The sequence below is a fragment of the Micrasema longulum genome, unplaced genomic scaffold (genome assembly GCF_059751315.1).
Source record: "Micrasema longulum isolate JH-2025_06_02 unplaced genomic scaffold, ASM5975131v1 h1tg000248l, whole genome shotgun sequence".
NCBI classification, from domain to species: Eukaryota; Metazoa; Arthropoda; class Insecta; order Trichoptera; family Brachycentridae; genus Micrasema; species Micrasema longulum.
Genome location: NW_028277453.1, coordinates 680,147 through 707,740, shown reverse-complemented (window position 1 = coordinate 707,740; position 27,594 = coordinate 680,147). Strand labels below are relative to the sequence as shown.

Below are 27,594 nucleotides of genomic sequence, written 5' to 3'. Positions count from 1 at the left end.
ATCTTTAAAAATACGTAATTGTTGCCATTACAAGAATATTTTAACAATCGCGGTGAGACATTTTAGCGTGGTTAGCGAAGCGTTTAATTTATTCTATGGCGTTTCTTCTGTTGGCTCTATGGATAAATAATAATAAAACAAACAAAAAGCCGGAGTACCGGGTTAAGGTATCATTGTAAATTATTTACAAAAAAACTTTAATAATAAATCACAAGCATTTTAACCTCACGTTTCTAACCACGTCTCACTTAATGAGTATTTTCAATAAATTAAAGCGTTTACGGCAACTACGTCAAATTGTTATACCACTATTGTGTATGCAAATTATTGTGCTAGTATAAATAAACTACCTACATATCTGTACCTCAGAGGCAGACGGATGCAAATCCAAACGTCAAATGTTATACTAAAGCCCAAAGAATATATTTTAATCTAAGCGATTTCTGAAATTTATAGCAATAATTTGTATTTTCAGTATCTTAATACATTAGTTCTTACATTTCTTCAAAATCAATAGACAAGAGTCATTTCATCAAATTCTGGATTTGCATCCGCCTGCCTCTGAGGTACAGATATTAAGTCTGAAATACGAAACTTGAAAGTTCAATTGACCCTCGAAATAGAAAAAAACAAAACATATTTTGGTATTTTTTTATTACGTTTTTATTTGCAATTGAAATTTAGAATTATGAAATGAAATAAATAAAAATAATTATGATGCGAATATTGATGGATGCAGAAAACGGGGAAGACCGAGAAAGACCAAATGACACAAGTGAACACATTTTATTTTGTCATTTTAAAAGTCGTAAAAGAATCATCAGCGCGCTAGGAGATTAATGAATGGAAGAAGTGAGGTCTGCATGAAAAGACATAATGCTATGGCGTTCTATCCTCTCTGCCTACCCCTATGGGAAATTGGCGCGATGGTTTGTTTGTGTTAAGAATTTAGGGATATAATCTGTCGTATGTATTTTCCCCAGCTTAAAGGAGAAAAAAAACATACGTAACTGTCAAATAATGGTTCCATGGTAGCGTAGTTAATTAAATTTTTGATGTCTTATGTTGCCGAGTTACGAAATGAGGGTTTTAATGTATTTTTAAATTCTAACAATCTAAAATGTGTTTACAGTAACAGCAAAAAAACCCTGTAAAAATTAGGTTGGTTTATTCATATTTTTTATTCTTGAAGAAGGAAAAAATATTTTTTAACACATTTGATGGTCGAAATGGCTTCAGAATACCATTTTTTGTTTTTGGTTTTTTGATTTAATCAAAGTTTATTATGAATTGTGATAATGCAGTTGAGAATAAAAAATATGGTCAAACAGTTTTAACTGAATGCTGTTTTACTCGTGTGTAAGAAAAAATCAAATCATTATGTATCCTAGGATACGAAAGGATATTGGAATTGGAAAGTGGAAGTGTACCAAGTATTTTAAAATTAATAACTTATATGTAAATATAAGTTATTACACCATTATCCTAGGATACATTGCCATAAAAAGGGTTAAACTCTAATATTTAAATATTTTAAAAATGCTTATTAAATAAATTTAAAAATACGTAAAATTATAGGGATCATAACTGTGATCATAAATTTTGTAAATTGCATGATTTTATTTGATCGTGCCGCTAGGGCAGATAAAGCAATTATTGTTGCTACGTAGTTTTGAATCTATTTTACTTGCACTTTTATATTATTACACACTATTTTTATGGAATTCGAACCACCTTTCCGATGTATGATTCACGGTATAAACATAGTTGTGTTATGGTTTTACCTGTGATATATGATAGGAAGTCACGGAGTCAGAAGTTGTTGATATTATCATTGCTTCCCGGAGTTGTTAAAATAAAGTTATACCTGACATTAATCAAGATTGAATATTTAAAAAAGTATCCGAATCAGAGGTCCGAGGTTTTGGTTTGATCCTCTCCACTGCAAATGAATGTTTTTTTTTTTTTTTTTGCACAATGAGGAAATTCAGCTCTACGGGAAATTAGGTGTAAAAATGTATTCTTACGCTCGGTAAAAATTAGAGCATTTAATTGTACCGCGAAGTTTATTAAAAATACATTTTTAAAAAGAAAATATTTTAATAATAACTAACTTCTTTGCATGACGTCACTAGTTCTTCCGAATCAACTAATGATAAGAGAGTTGTAATATATTCCCGGTTAGTGGTAGGTCAATTGACCAATCAGTAGAACTCGTCGAGAAGAAGGGGAAGAGAACTTGAGACGTCACACGCGAAGTAATTAAAAAAGTAAAAAACTTTAAAAAATCATAGGGCTGATATACGAGACATATTTAAAAAATGAAAAATTGTTTAGTTTAATAGTCTTTTAACAACTATATATTTTTTTTAAACACTTAACTTCCTTATTATAATTTTTTTTCTAGATAAAAAATATCCTAAATTGGAATACATATTCTGGTAGAATCATAACAGTGCAGATATTTTTTTATAATCGGTTTTCTTTAATTACTGATTTTGGATTAATGTAATGGTTAACACCGCTCTTTATATAAGATTATAATTATTTTCCGTTTTTCCCTAGTTTCTAAACGTTGATATTTCCTAATATTTTTGACTATTTTATAATGTTTACTGGTTTTTTTACCCTATTACACTCCATAAAAAAAAAAATATATTTTTGAATCGTAGACATCCCAACGCGTTGTTATTTATAATTTTATGTTGATCTGAGTGCAAATAAATTATTAAAATTTATTTATAAATAATTTCAATCCAATATTTAATTTAAAAAAAGGAATAAATACTATTCGAATAAACACGATAAACGACAAAATAATTAATCAGCACTAAGCATTTGCAAGGGTTGTTATTGACTGGTTTAAGTGATCAATGATTACTTAAACTGAGAAGCTTAACACTTTGGAATTAAACCAAGAAAACATTTTAGAAGTGTATTAAAGATTTTCTGCGAACGACAAAATAGTACCTAATTTGAATAGCAACAATAAAAAAGGTGTGTAAACATTAAAGACTACATACCAAAAAAGGAAAAAAAATCACGATGTACGAAGATTATGTTAAAGGCAGTTTACTCGTGGATAATACAATATTTTTTTGTCCCAGAACTTGACTATTGCCCACGTGTAAACAGAAATTTGCAGAACAAAAATTGTCCCGAGACCTCGCCACCTAGATAGACGGGCAGGCTATCTCCGCCTAACAATAATTACCCCCCCCCCCCCCACAAGCGGCTGCATTATCCTCGTGTGAACACGCACGGACAGGACATTGTGACAAAAGCGATTCGCTCGACTTGAACGTATCGCTCTCGCACATTTTTTTGTTATTTAGTTCGTTCTTACTAACAAATTGTATGTATTTCATGTATCCTTGTAGAACTTCCAAATAAATAAAAAACAAAAAAAAAAGTAAACAACGGGTTTTAACAATCAATCAATATTGCAAAAACCCATTTCATGCTTTCATGCCCAAAATCCTCTGACTGTCAAACCAAGTCATCGAAATCGCCGAAAGATGATGATGATGATGAACCGGGTTTTAAAATTATTAATACATAATACAAATGTTTTAAATATTTTTTGTACTTTTTATTTATTTGAAATGTTATACAAAAATTCAACGCAAGTAATTAAAAAAATATAGTAAGGCAAAAAAATGCAATTAATCGTATTACCACATCAGAAAAGGGACAACCTCTTGTACTTGGGGTGGGATTATAGGTTAACTAAACATAATCTTAATAATGTTAAATAAATAAAGGTGTTTAAGTTATTTATCGACAATTTTTTTATGGAATTCCATTGTAATGTTTCACAATAACTTATATTTAAATATAAATTTCAAATTAAAATACTTGGTACACTTCCACTTATTTATTTGACCGTACACTGTATAATATATCATATACATTATCCTTACACTGTATAATATTTACCAGTCTGAAGATGCCCATTAGAAGGTAAAAGCGCTAGTTGGTCAAATAAATAAGTGGCAGTGTACCGAGTATTTTTAATTTATAACTTATAATTAAAATATAAAATATTTCATTAAATAAAGGTGTGTTATACAAAGTTTATATATATATATATATATATATATATATAACATGGTAATAGACTAATAAATAAAATAATGTTTTGAGTTGCTACCTAAAAGAACATGAGGTCATTTACATAAAATATTTTAATAGACGAAATATTAATTAAATATCTTTGGAAAACATTTAGATCTTAAACCTACTCATTATTTTCTTACACAGACAGAGTGTAAAAGTGCGTACTGTGGCAAACTGAGGTGCGCATATACATGCGATTTTTGTTTATTGTGATAACCGAAGTACAAAAATCGTAAACGAAAAAACGAAATCGCATTTGAAACTATTTTTTTAAACTTGGTCAAGTTGTCCGCAGAACATCTAAAGAATGTGATAATATGCCGTTTGTATTATGAAATGCACGGTAGAAAGTTATCTGTCAATTTACGCAACTCTCCGCGCATCGTGATTCACGAGGTCAAGTGCACTACGTCTCCTGATACAGTGTTACAGCCTCTTCGTAACTGGACCAGTGACAATCCCTTGCTCCCGGCGCCAGTTAAACCGAGGACCGGGAGTCCGCCCAGACCCGGCCGCTGCGCAATCCTCCGTTCTCAGTTCGCTCGCGCTGGACGGCGATTCCTCGCTTGTGGCAGGGCTGATTGAGTATCTGCGTAGCCCGCCGTGACATTATTCCTGGCTATTTATATAGAGGAGTCCGCGATGCTAAATTGCATCTTTTCATCTCTGATTGAATGTCGCCGCTTGATGTTTTGATCGGTGATCTGGTGGCGGACGGTAAATCGAGGTGCGGGTTCCTCGGATCGAAGGGAATTTTTATGCACGTAGTACGGGTGCTCGATTTTGGGAGAATCGAGACTTATTAGCTAAGGGTAATTATGATTTTATTCTATTTTAAATCTTCATGAAATCCATTGACTGCTCTGAAGAAATTGGAAATGTTTTTTTAGTTTAATTTATTCAGATAAAAAAATATCAGTCTACAATATTTTTCGTGTACATAATGGGGAGTGACTTCTTACAATAATTTGTTTATTTTATTTTTAATTAGTAAATATTTTCAGTATAACATATAAATTACAAAAAATATATATATACGGTGTTTTCAATCAGTGCTACACAAAAGAGAAATATGAATATAACTTTTCACTTCTTTCTTAAATATGTTGTATTCCTGACTGCACATTTCATTTCCTTTGTTCATTTCATTAAAGAAAAATATTTCTCTGCAAGTATAATGAATGTTGTGCCGTAGTTGATTCTAATTTTGGAATTAAGATGTTACCAGTTGTTCTAGGTCGTGTACTTACGTTTCGTGACGCAGAAACAATACTATTCATGCTGTCATCGTAAATTTAAAGTAAACAATCTGAAATCCTAAATTTCTTAAATAATCGGACAGGGGGAAAAGTAAACGGTTTTTTAAATATAACTTTTGTATATTTTTTTTGTAGTTTTTCGACCGGTAAAATATTTGTTTTAAAAGCACCACCCCATCCGATTATTCCGTACTGTAATATGGATTGGGCTAATGCAAAGTAAATTAATTTTATTTTTTCCATAGTTCATATATTTCTTAATCTATAATAATAATAATAAGTTTTCTCATTCTATTTACTATTATTTATTTGCTTCTTCCATTTTATTTTTTTATCAATTATTTTACCTAAATATTTTATGCTATTTTTTAAGTGATTTGGAGGCAATGATCAAACTGACATCCTTCATTGCATTTTGTAGTATGGATACAAATATGTATAGGTGGTATTACTTGTTCTTTCAATGTAAAAGTGATGTAATATGTTTTTTCATTGTTCAGAGACAAAATATTGTCATCAAACCATTCTTTGAATTACCAATGTTTGATTTCAAATTTACTTCGTCCCATAAAGATCCATTTATTAAAAATATTGTTGAAACAAAAATTGTACGGAAAATTTAAGGCTGTAGTCTGATAAAAAGCTAGGAAATCATACGATTTAGGCGTTTTAAAACGTTGTTATTGATATAGAAAAAAAAATATTTGATAAAAACCTTTCGACTGACAAATTACGCATCTTGAAATTCAGACTAAACCTCACGTACTCATATAAAAAGTACTTCACTAAAGTTTGTTGGTATTTTTCTTAACATTTAGATTGAATTATGCCTTGAATAATGGTTTTAAAAAAATACCCTTTTATTGACTTCTATTCTATAGTAAAATAATTTTAGTAGAATGTTTTAGCTGTAAATATGTAATACAGTAATAATCCAACTATCCTATTACCCTCGTGAGTGCCAGAATTTATTGCTTTTGAAATAATACAACAAATTTGAATCACATTAAAAACTTATTTAAACATGGCCAACAAAGTTAATTGCACAATTTAATTAAAATGAAATACATCTCCTTTATTTTTATTTCTTTATGAAAATTGGGATATTTGGCAATCCGGATGACGTATGGATAGATGGAGTTCTACTGTATCTGTAAGGTGTTTTTAGCAAAATTATGATGCTTTAATTGGCCACTCGACATGTTACCTATTGCAATTCGCAAACCGTGGAATTCAATATAATATGTCTCTTTGTCTCTATAATAACACAGTCAAATTAGAGGATAAAATATCGCATATAACTAGCGGTTTCAGAGTTAAAATAATTGATACCTTTTATATTGCATGAGCGAAGTAATTAATATCTAGTAATTTCAAAATGTCTAAGTATTGTTGGTGGGTTTTATAGTAATATCTGGCAGTAAGTTGCGAGGCAAAATCTGTAATAAATGAACTTTACAGGTCACGGCTTACTGTAGCCTTGATTAACAAGTCTCTTTATTTACAACGAACAAACTGCCACGATGTTTCTCCGTAGGGGTATGCAAAGAGGATAGAACACCATATCACTCTGTCTTTGCATGCATACCTCGCTTCCTCTGCATTCATACATCTTCCATGAACGCGCTTCGATTATTCCGACTTTTGACATGTCCATTTTCAAGGGTTTGTTGGATTTGGTCATGTCATGTCTTTCTCGGTCTTCTTCGGCTTCTGCATCCATCAAGCTATCGCGCAAAGAATGAATGTGACGCCAATACAGAAATAAATCTGTAAAAAAAGAGTTCACGAAGATAGAATTTATAACATGGAAAACAGAGTCATTGTTCTGTGGCCGGTGTTTGCGTAAAAGAGATTCTGTCGGTTATTAACAGTGGTGGAGGACTCACGCAGGTAAGATGACTGGCGTATTTATAGTTTTTAATGTATTTTGCTTAAACAGGGCTAAATTATATGTTTATTTTTATAAATTATGGAAAATAATAATTAAACGATACGTCTTTATGTTTTTTCTTCGTATGTCTGAACTTTAGAATATTCCGTCTTTTGATTGTGGTAACATGATGTTACATCACCGCGCGCAGAGGAGTTATTTACCACAGTCTTTTAAAAGTTAATAACCTCCGCTTTGTGTGTGCGTAGCAATAAGTTTTCATATAAATAATTCTGGTGTGCCTACTAACTTAAACAAAATTTGTATGTTTACTCGGTTCCCTGACAGGCACGAACACATCAACATATGCTTATTAAACATTATTTGTGTGTCTAGGCGGATAAAGAATACAGTTCTGCGTGTGAAATAGAACCAAAATCTTGGACAAGTGTTTTTGACTAGTTAGCTACTCTTAAGTAAAAATTCCGAATAAGGAAATCGAGTGAAGATAAATAAGTCTATCTCGCTGTCTAGTGATTGGTGCGTCTGCCTATCTTTTTTATTTCGGATTTTTATATGAGAGTAGTCAATCGATTCGAAACATTCATAGCTAATTAAAAAGATGGACCTAACAACTTATGGCAGAATAACGACGATCAGCGCTTTAAAAATACAACTTTTTTTTATGTAATTCGTTTTAAATTAGTTATTCGGCACTCTAATTATAACAAAAGCAATAATTACACGCATACCTGGAAAATATACCAAATTCTAAAATGAACGAGTCAGATTTTCTCGTAGTCTCTACGGGCTGATGTGTATAGCATGTACAAGTAATAATATGTATTCTCTGGCCAGCACACGGATGACTTCAGCGTGTATAAATTCACATTGTCAAATGTTCCGTGCGAAAAATAATAATGGTTATTCTGTTTTCCATCAATTGTCACAGTCGGCCAGGATTTCCCATTGTATTATCACTGGTCTACTTCTGATTGTTCATGATTCCAATTTGCGATTCGTTTTTGTCGTGCTTTAATATGTCCGTACTCATAAAGCGTACGAAAATAATTTTCTAATATATTGGGTGTTAAAATAAATTGTGTCCGTTTTTTTTTCAAAATTTTTATTTTTTATTTATTTAGTTTCACGAAACCAACACAATCATATTAATAAACAATATATGCAGAATAACAACAAATAACGATATCAATTACGGGTTTCCCATAGGAACAAAAATATTAAAAACAAAACGTACAGTTCGCTGGGAGGGAAAGGAAGTGGGATGGGAAAACAGGGAAGGAAGAGAAAAAGAAAGAAGAAAGAGTAAGTAAATATAAAACAATGTAAAAATAAATAAAAATTCATATAAATTCATATAAATGTACACATACAACATTCATAAATACATACATACTCGTATACATACACTCACACATTCATATACATACACTCACACATTCATATATGTTCGAGCGATTTCGCTCTGGTGTAGTGGATGTGAATGATGCACCACGCCCTGGCAGGTCTGTCGTCGAAAATGTCGATAAAATCAAGGAAAATTTCGAGATAGACCGTCATGTTAGCAGTCGTAGCATCGCCCAGGAACTGAATATCGATCATAAAACCGTTTTAAACCATCTGCAAAAGGCTGGATTTAAAAAAAAGGTCGATGTTTGGGTGCCACTCGAGCTGACGCAAAAAAACCTCATGGACAGAATTTTCATCTGCGAATCGCAGCTGAATCGCAACAAAATTGACACATTTCTGAGGTAGATGGTGATTGGTAATGAAAAGTGGGTCACTTACGACAATGTCAAGCGACAGAGATCGTGGTCGAAAGCCAACGAAGCGGCCCAGAACGTAGCCAAGCTAGGACTGACGGCCAGGAAGGTGTTGCAGTGTGTTTGGTGGGATTGGCAGGAAAAACTCTACTATGAGCTGCCCCCCTATGGCCAAACGCTCAATTCTGCCCTCGACTGCGAAAAACTCTTCCGTTTGAAGCTGGCGAGGAATCCGGTTTCATCAGGACAACGCCAGGCCGCACGCATCTTTGATGACGCACCAGAAGCTCCGGGAGCTCGGGTGGGAAGTTCTTATGCATCCATCCTATAATCCGGACCTGGCACCAAGTGACTACCACCTGTTCCTGTCTATGGCCAACGCGCATACACAAATACATAAACATACATACATATGCGTAACTAGCGAACCCGACAGACGTTGTCCTGCCCGAACGTTAGCCTGCCTGCTATTAGCTGGTTCAGCAAACACAAAATCTCGAAAAATTCTAATTTTCGACGAACTACTCGTATATACTAAGTGACATTTGACAATGACAAATGACGTTTGAAAAATGCCTGATTGTATCTAGAAGACGTGCAAAAACGGTCCGGATTAAAGGAAATAGACTTTTCATTGATAAGTAGGTACATAGTTATTTGTTTATGATTGAATTCCAAAATAAAAAAATATCAATATTCAAATATTGAAGTAGGTACCTAGGTACTTGTTTATGGTTGAATTCCAAAACAAAAAATAATTCATTTTTGAATATCGAATTCTTTTTGCAAATGTCAAACTCTGGTCTTCTCACCAACAGGGATGCACTTTATTCATGAATGCGATTTTCAAAAATGTATTGAAAATGTCAGTTAATATTATTTTAGTATTACCTAAAATCCAATAAAAAGAAATAAAGGGGAAGAAAATATAAGGAATTTAAGGAAAGAATCTGATTGGGATCCATAAAAACCAATGTTTTTTGTAAACATTAAAAAACAAACTTTTTTTAAACACAAAAAACAACATCGTTCCATTTGGCGGCCTTCGTGGTGTAGTGGTCAAGACGCTTGACTCATAACCGGAAGGTTGCGGGTTCGATTTCCGGGAAGAACAGAAAAAATAAAATGTGATTTTCTGAAGCCTGGGTGTTCTGTACTGTAATTCACCACTGTAATTGGGCCTCCTGGTCTGTTTTGATTCGCACTGTTGTATTCGCATTCTCGTCGAATGCAACTTTAGTAGGTCGATGAAAAAAAGATTTATGTTCCTCACAACAGATAAGATTGAACATTTGAATATCTACTAACTAGCACAGCGCAATGATCTATATTTCGCTGAAAACCGCGCGTAAATCGGTTAAGCCGTTTAGGAGTTCAGTGACATCACACGTACAGAAGAATTATGTAAATAAAGAAAACTAATAAATAAAATAACAAATAGCAACGAAAAAATTTGCTCTTGTGACGACTACATTGTCGGCCTCGTGGTGTAATGGTCAGCGCGTTAGCCTGCCATGCAAGAGGTCTCTAGTTCGATTCCCGACATGGTTGATTTGAAATATTTATTTAAAAAGGGTGTTTTCACATTATAATATTTCATAGTCCCTGGACTGGTAACTGAAGCGTAAGACTGATCATTTTACCTTCATGTAGCAAAAATGAACAAGATACGCTGCGATTGGTGCACTAATGCAGTGCCCTATGCACCATTAGGTGCGGAAAGGGAATGATGATGTCGATGACGTCTACATCGCAATTTTGAGATGTAGACGTCATCATTATCATCATTCAAATCATATTTTTTTGTCCCGACTTGTTAGAAAATTCCGTGTTAAGTCGGGACTCTTCTACAGTATATATAAATCAAAAACATTTATAAACATATTAAACAATTTACAAAATAGTAATAGAAACATATAAATAACTAGCAGACCCGACAGACGTTGTCCTGCCCAAACGTCGACTTGCCTGGAGGTACTTGTTTGTGATTAAATTCCAAAACTAAAAATTGTTAAAATTGAATTTAAGTAGGTACCTAGGTAGTTGTTTATGGTTGAATTCCAAAACATAAAAGAATTATTTTTTTTAAATATGGCATTCTTTTTGCAAACGTCAAACTCCGGTCTTCTCACCAACACAACAGAGGGGTGTACTTATTATTTATTCTTTATTATTTTATTTTTGCACCACAACAGGCCAGGAGGCCCAATTAGAGTGGTGAATTACATCACAGAACACCCAGGCTTGAGAAAAATCACATTTCAATTTTTGTGTTCTCACCGGGAATCGAACCCGGAACCTTCTGAGCGTGAGTCAAGCGTCTTGACCACTACACCACGGAGGCCGCCTTATATAGGAATAAGATTTTTAAAAATGTATTGCATTTAGTATTATTTAAGTTATACCAGAAATCCAGTAAAAATAAATAAATGGGTAGATATTATAAGGAATTAAAGGAAAGAATCTGATTGAGATCCACAAAAAACAAATGCTGTTTGTGATCATTCAAAAACAAACTTTTTTAAACAAAAAAACATCTTTCCATTTTTTGTAAATGCATTCTCCTCGAATGCAACCCTGGTTGATCGATGAATAAAACATTAATGCTCCTTACTTCTTTTTTACATATTAGATTGAAGATTTTAATCTACAAACACGCACAGCGTAAAGATCTACAACTCTCTGAAAACCACACGTAAATCGGTTTAGCTGTTTAGGAGGAGTTCGATGATATCACACGTATAGAAATTATATATAAAGATAAAAATTTATACATGCCGAAAAATGGAATGCAAAAAAGTTATATAATAATACATGGCAATATGTTATTAATAATTTATAGTAATTTTATAATTCAATTCGGTAATTAATTGATAGTAAAAATATGGACAAAGTAATACAATAAAATGATAAAAAACCTCAATGAAATTAAAACAATGGAAAAGGTTTTTTTACTGAAGAGGTTCTTACCTCTTGTTAAAAAAAACCTACTATGGATAGCAAAAAACAGAACAAAAGAGCTTCAATACAAATGAAAATGGTAAAACATTGTCAATAATTACTGTTGAGACAGAAATTTCATTGATTTTTTTTTTAATACAGGAAGTTTATCATTTTTGACTTTAAATAAAAAAAAAATCGCAAAGAAAATTATTCTTGTTCATTGGAAAAATATTTCAATTATAAGCGGGAAATAAAAAAAATACGTGCAAGAAATTATGGTCACCCGGTTAGTATAAGTTATAAAAATATATATAAAAATAATAATTTGTCTTTCGGCAACAGCGCCATATACTGTGCCAAATATTATCTTACCTTAAAGGATAAATCACGGGAGTCACATTGAACAAAAATGTTCAGGAAACAAGATTTTGTTATTGGGCGATTTCCAAAACATCCTAGTTTTTTTTTTTTTTTGAAAAAGAAGTATTTGCGTTCTTATGATTTACCCAAATACTTAATTTTGAGGGCCATTTTCAACGAGTTGTGAATAACTCACTATTAGAAAATGGGAATCAAGTTGGGGTAGAGTGGGATTCGAACCACAGACCTTTGGTCCGTGAGTCCGAGACACTAGCCACAGGACCACAACCCGATTAGAACCAAATGAGATGATTTCAATCTATAAAGAACTTTCTCTGTAAAATAATAATTAAAATTATTTTAATAATAACATTACATTTTAAAATAGCATATTAGGGACGACTGATGTTCTTTGCATTAAAACAAAGTGGACTTCAGATTTTTATTTCAACTCAAAAAAGCATTTATGTGACGAAAGTGGGATTCGGTGTTTTATTCACGTATAAAATAGCTATATGCGATAATTTTTGCATTTCTTACTGCAAAATAGCTAAAAGTGGACTTACGTGTTTTATCCTCCATCGGTACAGTTATTAATTTATGTATTTATTGAATAATTATAAAATTTAAAAAAAAAACTGTTATTTGTAAAAAAAAACCTAATGTCTTCTTCGGCACGGGATTATAACCAAATCATATAGGTATATTTTTGTAAAAATAAAATTATTTATAAATCGAAAATGTTTTATCGATTTTTAAATTTAGTTTGTAAAAAAATACGGCTAAAGTCAGTGCGTTTGACGGCAATGCAAGCAATTTAATGCTTGTCTGATTTCTTGTTTCCGGCATTGCAGTTAATATCTTCTCACACTCATTTTCACATTAAAGAGGTTTCGCAGGGGAATGTGTCAATCAAAGAATCGACAAGTTTATTTTAACTAAACTGTTATTCAGATCTTAATTTGTTGCAATTGAGGGAAAACATTTTTGATAAGGGAATATGGATGTCTAGGCATTTACAGGGCTTATGACCTATCATTGGCTGGTTTAATTGGCTATTTTACACACATAGTGTAACGTTCACCATTCTACCTATGTTTAAACATCCACATTTCCTCAACTCTTCCACCTGTTGACTTTTGTGAAGTAAAAGAGCTGAAACATTTATCGTGTGGGAGAGATTCATCCGGCTGAACCAATTCACCTACTAATTTTTTACACTTCTTCTTTTACCAGTTAGCTAATTCAACAATGATTTTAGTATGTCCAAATGAAAACAGCCTGTCTGCAAACATTTGCACATACTCAAAACATTGTCAAATTGTTATTATTCATTATTCCTGTCTGCACCCGATGGTAAATAGGAAACCGCATTGGAACACTAAATGCAGCGTAAATCGATCATCGATTTTATGGAGGTAAGGTGATCAGCCTTACGCTTCGGGTGTTTGTCCAGGAACATGAAATATTGCAGTGTAGGTTCTCATTTTTAATCAATGTTTATAAATAAATAAATAAAATATACAATGAAATAAAATACATTAATTAAACGAGTAATTTGTTTATTTTTTGCGCTTCTTTTTCAACAGAAATTTATAAATTTATAAGATTCAATTATATTATAAATACATATCATAACGTTCAATTAGAGGCTTCCACATAATATTGTTATTGTAAATGTCACATGAAAATTATACATAATATAACTAAACTTATAATATTACTAAAAATGTAAATGTAATACATATTATTACTAAAAATATATCTAATTTTGAATATTGGTCACACAGTTGCACATTATAATATATAGTACAACAATATTTGACCATACAGTGTACATTTATTATGTGCCTACATTCAGAACTGCACATAACCTGCATAATACAGGCTGCGGATTCAAGGCGCAACATCATAACTTGAATTTAAATGTAATTTTTAATGGAAGTTAAAGATATGTTATTAATATCAATACAATTTAATTTCTGATTACACTTATTGCAGGTTCTATTAACAAATGAATTTATATATAAATTATATGTACCAGTTCTTCAATGTACGCTATATGAAGTTTGACTTGTTATTATTAACTAAAAAGGAATTACAAAAAATATAAATATGAAAGATCTTAGAATTGCTAACTATATTTAACAAATCACATAATCAGTCTAGTTTTTTTTCATGTTAGACAATGGCAATACAATAACTAATTTTTGAATGGACAACAGTCCAGTATCTCTAACTGTGCTCATTTTCCGCCCGAGTACAGCTGAACGTAATCCGACACCTCCCGACTGCAGGTTTCGGTTGAGTCGAAGTTTCGGCCAATTTTTGGCCGAAACCGAAACTTCGGTCGACCACTTATGAATATACAGGTAACTCCGTGACCACGATAAGCGAAATATCGCGATCAACGGGGATTTATCACGGAACCATTTTAAGGCAGTGCAAGTTTGATCGTTTTTTAAACCTATTTAAATTTATTTCAACAGAGAGGGAAAACATTGTTGAGAAGCGAATATGGAAGTCTAGGTATTTACAGGGCTTATGATCTGTCATTGGCTGGTAAAAGAAGAAGTATAAAAATTGGAAAATTGTTTTCAGGCGTTGCCTAGTAGGTGATTTGGTTCAGCCGGATGAATCTCACCCACATAATAAAGGTTTCAGCTCCCTCACTTCACAAAAGTCAACAGATGGAAGAGTTGAGGAAATGTGGATGTTTAAACATAGGCAGAATGGTGGATGTTACACAGTGTGTAAAGTGGCCACCTGAACCAGCCAATGACAGGTCATAAGCTTTGTAAATGCCTAGACTTCCATATTCCCTTCTCAACAATGTTTTCCCTCTCTGTTGAAATAAATTTAAATATGAATAACTCCCCAGGGAGGAAATCCAGCAGGTCTGCAAGCATTTGGACATACTCAAACATTGATTTTTAAACCTATCGAACCAACCTTTGCTTGCTTTAAAAACTTATTTTGAGATTTTATATGATTCCAAAGATTTTTAATTTCATATTTTGGTTACAAAATTGATCGCACTGTAGACTCAGGCAATTTAAAATTCTACCAACTGCAGATTTACCACCATTTTCTATCATTTAGATAATTTTTCTAAAGGCACTATATTGCGAAAAATATCGCGTTATAACGAATCCGCACTCGCTGGGATCGCGATCAACGGGGGTCACCTTAGTTAAGAAAGTTAAGTTAAGTTAAGTTAAGAAAGTTTATATTTTCTAAAGTATTACTTTAAAAATTATTCTCTTTACTACTTTTACGGAGTTCATTATGTTATTGTACGCTCCTCCCCACCCAAAAATCCCATACTGGAGTTATGAGTGAACAGAAGAATAGTATACTTTTGTCATATTGTCTCTTCTTAGTATGTCTCTTAACAAGATGGCAGTAAATTTTAAATATTGTTTTTCTCATAATCAGAACTTATATCAAGTAATCCCCTTGTCACTTCTACCATGATCAAGCATATGATTGTGTTTGGGTTCTAGGGCACTAAATGTCAAGTAATAAATGTGATTTGAGTAGAAAGATAACCGATGTTTTAATGGTTGCTATTTTTTTTCAGAGATATGTGTATTTTATCTTTATAAAGTGCCACAAGTATGATGCTTGAAGGTCGGTCCTTAGTAACAATGAAAAAAAATAGCTTTAGCATGAATAAATTTAGAAACATCATTAAATCCCAATCCACACCCGATGATGCATAAGGTACTGTATTGAAAAAGTTCATGCAGAGTATCTCGATCGTGTGTTACAGGAAGGTACCTAAGTACCAATCCAGAGACAGTAAAATATGGCAGTGTAAAACCACCTTATAAACAAATATTTCATGTTAACCCTCCGAGAAAACATAATGGAAATTTCGTTAGTGTTGCCAGGGTACATTTTTTTTACCCTACTTTGCTCATCTAATGAAATAATTAATGAAAATTAAACCTCAGATTAAACAACGCCGTTGGGGACTTTTGAACGACATTATCTTTAAAACATCAAATATTATTTAACGTGATAAAAAATATCCGTTTTATGTCAAATATTTTTTTTTTTATATTTTAAGTTCAAGTTCATTAATTCAATTACTCTTATTAAATGACCCTTTACTTATCTACTCTGTTGTGTCAATCAACGTTTCCGCGTGCACAATAAAATTTTAGAGAAATTAACAGATTACTTTTTTTTTTACCTTACATTTGTGTTATGATTTTTTTTTCCCTATCAAGCAACATTACCCGGTGACTTCACGAATGCGAGCGACGAAAGTAAGTCGGAGTGGGGGAATTATTGGACATAGTCCGATGTAGTCAAATATGATTCTACGCTCCTTCTGGACTATTCTTAATTCTATGTATTATATATTTGTTTATATACTTTTGAGTGTGCTATTGTGCTTCGTCCAACAACTATAACAGGCTTACATTGGGACATTATCTTACCCGAGCAATTAAACATTGATTTCATAATAATGTGTTATATTTGATTTTTGATTGCGAGTCATTATCCGAAAAATAAAGAGCGAATTACTACTACTAATCCAAAACCCTACTATAAAACCAAGACAAAAAGCATATTAAACTAACCATGGTTAAATTGTTAATAAGGAGCTTGACTTCAAAATAATTACACGCGTTTTGTAGACTAATTTTGTATTAATAATAATGTGACTAAAAACTATCGACAAAGTGACAAAGGACGTATTCTATATTTGAAAATTTGTACTAAGTACAGACCCACAAGTATAAGTTGGCTCGGTTTGAGGGCGCTGAAGTATATTTTAGGGTTGCCAGACTAAAATGTTTCCAGATATCGTATGGAATTTCGGAAATTAAAAAATATACACATATGCATAATATATATGAATGAAAGACGTATCTTATGGAAATTATATAGGAATATCTAAAAATGCTTTCAGCCAAGAAAATACATCTCCAGAAAATAATTAAAGATTTTTGTTTCTTTAAATATAATTTTATTATTTAAATACATAAAATACAAGATAGAGTAACAAAATAAAATTAATAAAGAATAAGAATTAATATATAAGTGTGATCAAACAAATGGATGCCTGACATATGTTCCCTCCATGCTTGCATCATAATTGCTCTTTTAGAGTGACATTTTTAAAATTTGAAGTTCACTTCCAGAATAATCATTCTTAAAGTTTCGCGGCTTCCTTCAAAATTAATATCGTTTCTTAGATCAATAAGAAGTTTAGGAATGGTAGGTACTTCTTTTTTTACTACATAAAACTCTTTAATTTTTTGTCTGAAGGCACAGTAATCAAAGTTGTCAATTTTGATAGTTTTTTTTCTCTTCCCCTTCTTTCCAGGAGTTGTTATTTTTGTTGAAGATGCCTTGGCTTTACTTCCTTCGAAAGCGATTCTCTGAACATACCGTTTAGATACACCTACAAAAAAATATGGTTTAATAAATTTATAAAACCCATTTACACAAACAAACAATTTTATTTTTTATGTACTACACAAAATCTATATATTAAAAAAATGTCGGGTAATTAATTTTAAGGTATGACAACATCTACCGATCATAACACCAATTCGAGCATTCCTCTTTTTAAATGGAATTAATGGCCCATTATTTCTTAGTTGTTCCCTTTCACAAAGTGCTTTAATTTTTAGAATAGTCTCTCTTATACAACTTTTTGTGACTTTCGGCATGGCTACAGGGTATTACTTTGGGGTTTGTTAGCGTCAAATAATTTGAAAAAAAAAAACAATGATAACAGCAAAGAAGTCCATAGATAAATCTCATTAAAAAAATAGTTTATGCCACTGCCAAATTATACTTGTGACTCTGTACCTACTTAGTAAACAGATAAATCAGGTCAATTTTTAAATTTAGACGATTGATTTCAAATTGATTCTTTTTGACATCCCACTTTACCGCCTACTCATTTTCAATTAATGTTTCTCAGTATTGATATGTATATATTTTTTTCATTGTGTATTTTTAGATCGGGGTAAATAATAAGTACCCTGACAAACACACTTTCGCATTTATAATATTAGTGAAGTGGGCGATCGTTATGATTTTTTGAACGTTTTTAATTGTTTAATTAAATTATTATTTAATTTTGATTTTTAACGGTCATGTAAAAGCCCTCTAGGCGTAAAATAATAAGAAATAAACAAATTAATTAATTAAATTCTGAAGTATATGAGGTAAATAGATACAGAATTCACATTTAAATGATTTATTGTTATTGGATAAGTAAGGTCAAACCTACAACCATTCCTTTCCTTAAGCGGGCAATCATTACCCACTTTTCCCTACCGACAGTTTTTAATCTTCAAAAAAATAGCAATTGCTTTTTACACGCTAAGTTAATTAATTTCGCATGTTAATGGAATTAAGTTTCAATAGCAATAATCGCTATAACTAGTCTACGGAGTAGAAGGTAGGCTGCGCTAGTTCTCGGAGAGGCGGTCCTCTGCAGTCTTCTGCCAGCCGTCCCCGTGGGCGGATCTGACAATGAACCGCAACCGGCTCATCATCAGCGCGCGAACTTCACCGAACCAATTCCCGCCGTACAAATAAAACAAACCAGATCTTCGAGAAAGAAGCGGTGGTTCTTTTTAAATCTTATCGGGAACACCGAAACATCAAAGACTCCAAAGGAATTTAATGAGATAAGAGCCTTGTACATTATCTGTCAATTTTCCTTTAAATGTTTTTAATGTGAAATTCCGACACGTGAATGTATTCGTAGATCCGTACATCAATTGTTCCATTCCTCTAAAAAAATACTGGGCCATTTTGCTCGACGTGATATTCTGACGGATATTGTCAACATTTTTGAAAATACGGACACATTTGAATTTTTTTACAGCGAATTTCATAATAAATTAACAAGGGTCATACGAATCAGTGCCTTAGTAAATAAATTGTTATTTTGGTGCATTGTGCTGTGATTATGCCAATTTATAAGTGCAAGTAATAGTTTTTAAAGTGGACTGAAGATCCGGATGATGCGAGCTCAATAGCTTATGGATACTATACCGTAGGTAAGTTGATTAATATTGAATAACTACTTATGCATTCTAATTTAGCATATAATTTTGTTCCCATCACAAATGATAAAAAAGTTGTTTGCGAATTTAGAAAAACTTACTTAATAATATCTCGTTTTTATAGCAGTTGACGAGCTTTTAATCTCTCCACAGATAACCAAGATTCTACTGCCCGTGTTTAGGTAATAACGATTTGATGACAGTCTATTATAAGCTATATTTATTATAGTATGTATATACTTAATATGGTTATGTTCCACTTCAACAATGTTTGACCACACCAGTTGTGTATTATATTCGTATATTTAAATATGTAGGTATTTAGGACCCATTTACTATGTTCGGTTGTACGTCATAAAGCATCTTGGAAGCCTGTTCGCATAGCGGACTAAATTATTGTATGACTGTCGATGGGAACAACAGTGGTTAAGTGATCAACGGCTGTCACGCGGATAATCTGCGTTACTACACTCAATCAGAATAGCTCATATCCATCTTTTAAATATTAAAATGATTAGTATATTGATATTGAATGTGTAATATATTGAATTCAGAAACCGCTACATTATTTAAAATTTACGCCCATTGGATAATCATTTATTGGGTAATATTATTGATAATGGATTTTTGTTTCTAGTTGCAGAATTGATAGCCAGTCCGTGAAGACTTACGAAGATGGACAATTTCGGGTACAAGGAGCCGGGGGTTGTGAGCAAACCTTCGCGGCGCGTTCGCACGAAGCGCGCCGTGAGCGTGTTTGCCGGGGCTGCGGAGGAGCTGCCACTCGCCAACAAGTATAAGACGACCCCAGCAGTCAGCGTGCGGTGGCGGGGTGACCCCGAGGCCGCTCTGGACCAAGAGATGCCGTCCGGAGATTTCGAGTATATGGAGGTAGGGCCCTCTCCGCCCGCGGAGAGTGCCCCAAACATGTACGATAGCTTCGAAGAACCTGCAGCTGAGCTGAGCGTGCAGGTCACCGCTGAGTCTATTCGACAGGTTTTGCACGATCAGGCGCGTTTGTTGAACGTACGTGCTTCCTTGTTGGACGACATCGAGTCCCACGCACTCACTGCTGACGCTTCGTACGCGGCTCTGGAGCCCGCTACCAAGCCGGAAAAAAATATTTGCTTTCTCTGGGCAGCTTTTCACAAGCGAATAGATCTTTTGGATGCCATTCTTCGCGCTGGCGCCGACCTCAACTGCCACGATTCCGGAGGGATGTCAGCAATCCACCTCAGTTCCTTCACTGGCTGTTTGGCTTGTACCGGTTTCCTTATTTCTAAGGGCGCCGATGTAAATTCTTTGACGAAATGTTTCAGCCCTTTGCATTGTGCCGCGTTTGGAAATCATCCGGAGACCGCGAAGTTACTGATCAACAACGGGGCTCTTGTAGATTTACCGACGAAGAAAGCCAATTGCGAAGAAACTGTTCTTCACTGCGCGGTTAGGGCAAATGCTTTAGAATGTTTAAGGCTGTTTGTTGCGGAAGGAGTTGACGTGAACTCCATCGAACCCAGTGGAATGAATCCGATCCATCTAGCTGCTGACTTAGGAATGACTCATTGCTTAGACTTACTCCTCAATAGCTTGGGCGCCGATGTAAATTCTAGGACTAGGATACGAGACAAAGAATCTACAGCTCTTCATTTAGCTGCCGATGAAGGAAATGTAGAGTGTGTTGATCTGTTATTAAGTAAAGGAGCTGACGCTAAACTTAAAAACCATCGGGGGTTCACCGCTCTTCATTTGGCTGCGCGGTCTTCGTGTCTCGAATGTGTCGAATCCTTACTGAGAAATGGCAATGCTGATCCTAATGCAGAAGATTATGATAAACGGACACCCTTACATGCCGCAATAGGTAAATCCGAGAGCGCGTTCGATATAATCGAGACGCTCATAAGTTGGGGAGCGAACGTAAATCAAAAAGATGAGTACGGGTTTACCCCTTTGCATTTGGCATCATTAGATGGCTTGTCGCATTGCGTAGAAACACTTATATTCCATGGCGCCGACGTCACTACTAAATCTAAAAAGGGAAATTCCGCACTAAACGTGATAACGAGAAAAACGCCAGCATCGATGGCGATGATAACGCAAAAACTCGACTGCGCTATCACGTTACATAATTCGCAAGACACGAGTAATCGTGAGGTTGAATTAGAGTTGGATTTTAGGAACATCTTGCAGCATTGTCACCCTAGGGAGATAAGTTACCTCAATACCTTTGTTGACGAAGGGCAAAAGGAAATACTTTTACATCCGCTCTGTTCCGCATTTTTACATATCAAATGGGAGAAAATCAGAAAATACTATATCGCCCGATTATTTTTCTGTTTCATGTTCGTGTTATTTTTGACCTTGTATGTTTTGACTGCCTTGGCGCATAAATGCTACAATGGCAGTAAAGACAAGGAAGAAACAATACAGGAGCAGGAATTGTGTCAAAAGCAGTCGATTCTCGGAGATCTACTTCGGAAAAATCCGTTTGTTATCGAAATGCAATGGTGGGTTTTAGCGGCCATTACGATATTCGAAATATTCAGAAAAGTATACGGCATAGCCGGATATTCTACTGTCAGGCAGTACCTGACACAGCCAGAGAACATAATAGAGTGGTTTGTGATCGTGAGTGTGTTCTTGATATCGTACGTCTACACCAGTAGCACGTACACTTGGCAGAATCACGTGGGGGCCTTCGCCGTCTTAGCCGGCTGGACCAATCTTATGCTCATGATAGGACAATTGCCCGTTTTCGGTTCGTACGTAGCGATGTATCAAAAAGTTCAAAAGGAATTTGCGAAGCTTTTCATGGCTTATTCGTGCATCTTAATCGGATTTACGTTCAGTTTTTGCGTCATATTTCCAGACTCGTCGTCTTTCGCCAATCCGTTCATGGGTTTTATCACAGTCTTGACCATGATGATCGGAGAGTTGGACTTGGGATTGCTCCTTAACGAGCCCGATGGGAACGATCCGCCGTTTCTCTTGGAAATCTCCGCACAGATCACTTACGTGCTTTTCTTAATGTTTGTCACCGTAGTCCTCATGAATCTGCTCGTCGGTATTGCCGTGCACGATATTCAAGGTCTGAGGAAGACAGCGGGACTGTCGAAGCTGGTGCGGCAGACGAAGCTCATATCGTACATGGAGTTAGCCTTGTTCAACGCGTATCTGCCTAAGTTTCTACTGCGCATGCTGCATTGGTCAGCTCTGGTGTCTCCCCAGGCGTATCGCGTGGTGCTTAGTGTGAAACCTCTCAATCCCGGGGAGAAGCGCCTGCCGCGTGACGTCATGATGGCGGCCTACGATATCGCCAAGATGAGGAAGCACTACGGACACACCATCTCGTCCAAGGGATCCACAGCGACGTATCACTCCTTCAAGCGATACGACAACAACAATGAGTCCGGTACCTCGGAGTATTCCTACGATTCGGGGTTGTGCGCGTTGCAAATGAAAGTCGACGAAGGATCTGAGAGAGTGGAGGCACTCACGACCGAGATCAAAGAGTTAAAAGACATGGTTAAAATTCAACAGGCGATGCTACATAAACTTTTATGTGCGATACCGAAGGAATCTCACCACATTGAAAATACGTCTCACTGCTGATTCCCGCTCGTTTATAGGTATATGTTTTTTAAGAGTTTTGTTCAGAAAGCATCGCTGTATGTGAGGTCCGTCCTATTGAAATTTCGATCGAGATATTATTTTCCGTGCATGTGCTGAGTATTGTATTTTGTTTAAAACATAATATTTTGGGTGTGAGTGAAGCAAAGAAAGTTATTTTGCAAAGAAAACGCGGCGTGACTGATTTTCACCTAATATTGTGATGATTTATGTAATAGTCTGTGTGCTTTGGTAATTTTATGACAATTAAAAATCTGTTTGAACTCAGTTAACACTATATTCTGTATGGTAGAATACTCATGTTTTGTTGATCCAATCATTCGCAGGAAACACACCACTCATCCTTAATATACCTAAGGTGTTTACATCTTCATAAGTAAATAATACACGAAAACAGATTGATTTATGACCGCAGAGATGAATCATGCGTTATATTAGAGTATGTATTTGTATTTTTAAACCTATGGAGATGAAAATCACAAAATATTTTTTAGTCAAAACGAATAAATACTGTAATAAAAGTGAGATTTTTCTATGAAACTAATAAAACGCTAAGTCAGTACATTAGTTTTTATTAAGGCTTTTCTTGTCCATATAACAGAAAATACATTTTATTTATATAATGTGATTAGGAAAAATATTGTTTTCTTGGGTAAAAAAGTAATCATGAGCCGTCGTAATATTTGACATAATAAAATATAGGCATTCTTTTTGACACACGATTTTAATTATTAATGTTATGAATGACATTAATACGTTATTATTAAAATGAAAATGCAGCTGCCCTGAAGTTTTAACAGCTTTTTATTATTATAATATTATAAATGAATATTTTGAGACATAATATTATGGTCAGTTTGTAATTGTGTTTGAAGTTTTAAAATTAGTTCAGGAAAACAAATATTGTAAAAGTAATTAAGGCTGCATTTTCACAAAATTAAAAGAAAAATGCATGATGTATAATATCTATAGATATTGCACAGTCTCACTTAAAACCAGTCAATGACGTGTAAATAATGCCTAGACAAGCACATCACAGTATCTGTTGAAATATATGTCGAGATATACTATCGAGGCTCTTATTATTATTTATGAATATGTCAAAATGTATATAATGTAAGAATATTAATTAAATGAATTATTTTAAGGGTGAAATTTTCATTACTTAAGTATAGTTGGTAATATAGCTTTATGAAAGGTTGGTGATAAATGTGCTGTGTTATGAGATTTATATTGTAATCACTCTAAGTTGAATGTTTTATATTCATTTAATAGCGCAATGTCACTTTTTATCCTCTAACTAGGCACGAATGTAATAAAACTTAGCTAACTGTTGACAAAACTTAATATTATCGATGACTCATTCTACGCAAAATTACAGTAAAATGTATTTTTTCTGCCTAGAATTTTTACTTTTATTTACAAAATATACAAATATACGATTCTCGATTGGTCAAAAAACTAAAGTTTTTTTTTTATTTTATTTTTTTTTATTTATTAATAAAACATATAAGACATGAATATCATGATATTATATTCCCAGGAGTTGTACGAGAAAACTCATTTGGGACGGCACATAAAAAAAATAGTACATTTCTTGTAACAATACATAGTATACATTTAAACAATAAAAATTTTAACAAATTTTAACAATCTATGAACTTAATATTAAAAAAGGAAAGAAAACATTTAAACAATCTGTGAACTTAATATTAAAGAAGAAAATAAAAACATTCAAACAATCTGTGAACTTAATATTAAAAAAGAAAAGAAAAACATTTAAACATTCTGTGAAATTAATATTAAAAAAGAAAATAAAAACATTTAAACATTCTGTGAACTTAATATTAAAAAAAGAAAAGAAAAACATTTAAACCTAAAACACAATATATAGACTATTCACAGAAACTGAGCTAAAAACTATCACTTTCAAAAAGATTCAAGAAATAGGTCTTCATTTCTGGTCTTTGAGATTTACCACTCGACATTTCATTTTTAAGGTCATCAGGCAGTTTATTAAATTGTATACGACCAATGTATTCCAGAGACCTTTTGCCGAACTTCGTGGAACAAAATTTAGAAATGTGAAGATTTTTTGCAAAATTGCAAGTTCTTTAAAAAATTTATTTTTTCATTATATTAAATTTGTTAGCAAAAAAATAAAAGCGATCTTCCGTTTCTCTTTGAAAGCAATTTATAGATTTCCAAAAATATTTGATTTCTGGGAACGTTTTTTTTTACAGTTACTTTATACGAGTATCATACGAATTCGGCAAAGAAACCTTATTCAATACTGCTGGTGATTATAAAATTAAATGTATTGGTACAAAAACAGTAAGGATAGAGAACTCTAAATTATACAATAGTAATTGAATTGATTTTTTTGTCTGAATCTTTTTACAAAGTGTTACAGGGTAAATACAAGAGTTTATAAAATGTTATTTCAATGAGTTTAAGATGTCGCGAAACCGATTAAGGTCACTGGTTATCCCAAAATGTGTGGATTTCGTTTCATTGTGGAGTATCACTCGTTTTTTATTTCCATATTATGTAAATACGAAATATATATTTTAATATTAAATGAAAAAAACCATTAGTTTTACGAAAAACGTGATCAATAATATTAACATTAAATTTAACCATTGTTTGCAATCAAAAAGCCATTTATTATTACTGTACTGTAAAGAAATCTACATTACTTTATAATCAATTACACAATTTTCTGTATTTTGCATGTAATTAATTATAAATCTTTTTTTTAATCCCACAAGACCCAGAAATATGTAATATTTTTATGCTATTTTTTCTACTTGTTTTATCCAAAATTTTCAGCTATCCATTTTAGCCATAAGAATGACTTTTTCGCATGTTTTTTGCGAAAATTATTACTTTTAGTTACATAATGTGTAAATATAATTTTTAAACCTTAAAATATTATTGAAAATAATATTTTTGTGTTTTTTAATATTTGTAATAAACAATGTTTTTATGCACGTATGAGTATTTTATTTGTAAAATGTTATTAAAGAAGCAAGAATAATATAACTTTTGTGCAAACATAAAAATGTCTTATTATTTTTATGGTTTTGGTAATTGTTGTTATGGTAATTAGATGATCAAAGTAGGGTTAAAAAAATACTACCCTGGCAACACTAACGAAATTTCCATTTTGTTTCTTCGACAATCTGACAGATGGAAAAATAATTAAATTTTTAAGTAATGCATTTGTTATATACACATTCATTTGCAAATTACAGATGAAATGTGATTGCATCCTGTTTCTTTAAGATCCTAGCAGTATTTCTAAACTTTAAAAGGACACAACACGACATAGTTGAATTCAAATCAGGAGTTGCGTACTGAGCTACGTCTATAATGAAACTAACTGGTCAAAACGTAAACCTACTAATTTATGAGTAGTTGAGTCGCCTTCTGTTTGATGTGCGTATGCGGTTTCTAGACTATTCTTAATTCTATTGCTAAATCGATAAATATCGGGCCACAACTCAGTTTTTTCAGAAGAAAATTTAGATATTCGTATTAAATTTCTAATATTAGGTACCTATATTTTGTAGAAAATTTACATTTTATTGAAAATCATTCAGGACTGCGGCTCTGAAATTCGAAACAGCTATGTAGTTTGCGTTAGTAATTTAGAGAATTTAATAAATTAATGACAGTTGCGTCAAGGAAAATTTTTGGACATAAACATGAAATTTTTCTTTCACCTTCTGAAATAATTGAAGACAGTATATTATTACTAAGTAACAAGTTATCCATAGTAAACAGGACCGAAATAAGATAATTTGATATCTGATGTTTATGCCCACCTTTTTATCTTTTAATTTTTAATCAAGTGACGCGACGCACGAACTTCTGCCCCAATCTCAGAATAAAACGGCTCTTAAATCGTAGGTATAGTCCATTCAAATCTTCAATAAAATTTGCTTTTGTGTGCGTGACAAGACCGTTTTTAAATTCTACAATATTCTAGAGTGCCTATTAATACAAACGAAATTAGTATGTTTACTTGGCTCACCGACAGGCACTAATACATTAACATTAGTAAACATTAAAACGAACTGCTGTGGTTGAACTGAAATTCTGTAACTAATTCGTTTTGTAAATTTATTCGTATCGTATGAGGAGAAAAAAGAGCGAAATATGACTTTGATTGCGTTAGAGTGAGATGGATATACGAGTATGACAAACAAACGACATACGAAACGAAATTGTGACAGAATAAGCCTGTATCTTGTACGTCCGTGAAAAAAATCCGAAGTATACAGGTCTTCTTTAAACCCTGTCACCTCCGAAACCTCGATGATCAGTATAGGCAAGAAGACATATTAGCATATTCAAAAAAATATTTAGAACGAATAAAGTTTTAAAAAATATATATATATAAAAAAACAAATGGTTGCTTACTTCAGCAGAGGAGAAGCGAGGGGGCGCGGTTGACGGTGTATCAGACCCCCCCCTCCGCCTCATTTCTCTCCTGCAGAAGTAAGCAACCATTTGTTTTTTTTAAATATTTTATTTTTAAAGATTTTAGTCGTTCTAAAAATTTATTTTAATGTGCC

At 33.2% G+C, this 27,594-nt stretch overlaps 3 protein-coding genes across 4 annotated transcripts in view; 2 read left to right on the top strand and 1 right to left on the bottom strand.

Moving 5' to 3' along the window:
- mRpS9 (mitochondrial ribosomal protein S9) overlaps window positions 1–27,594 on the top strand; it is an 84,984-nt gene that overhangs the window by 54,392 nt on the left and 2,998 nt on the right. The window lies entirely within an intron of this gene.
- Window positions 17,424–18,048, bottom strand: LOC148283313 (uncharacterized). Its single transcript, XM_088223717.1, has 2 exons — window positions 17,906–18,048; window positions 17,424–17,788 (listed from the first exon to the last, which is right to left on the bottom strand). Exons 1-2 carry the CDS (start codon window positions 18,029–18,031, stop codon window positions 17,474–17,476), a joined length of 441 nt encoding a protein of 146 aa, XP_088079843.1. The 5' UTR covers window positions 18,032–18,048; the 3' UTR covers window positions 17,424–17,473.
- Window positions 18,803–26,361, top strand: wtrw (ankyrin repeat domain 61 water witch). Of its 2 annotated transcripts, none has more exons than XM_088223673.1 (2): window positions 18,803–19,374; window positions 20,022–26,361. In XM_088223673.1, exon 2 carries the CDS (start codon window positions 20,060–20,062, stop codon window positions 22,991–22,993), a length of 2,934 nt encoding a protein of 977 aa, XP_088079799.1. In that variant the 5' UTR covers window positions 18,803–19,374; window positions 20,022–20,059; the 3' UTR covers window positions 22,994–26,361. The 2 variants fall into 2 exon arrangements, with proteins under 2 accessions (XP_088079799.1, XP_088079798.1); XM_088223672.1 differs by having other exon boundaries at window positions 18,804–19,378.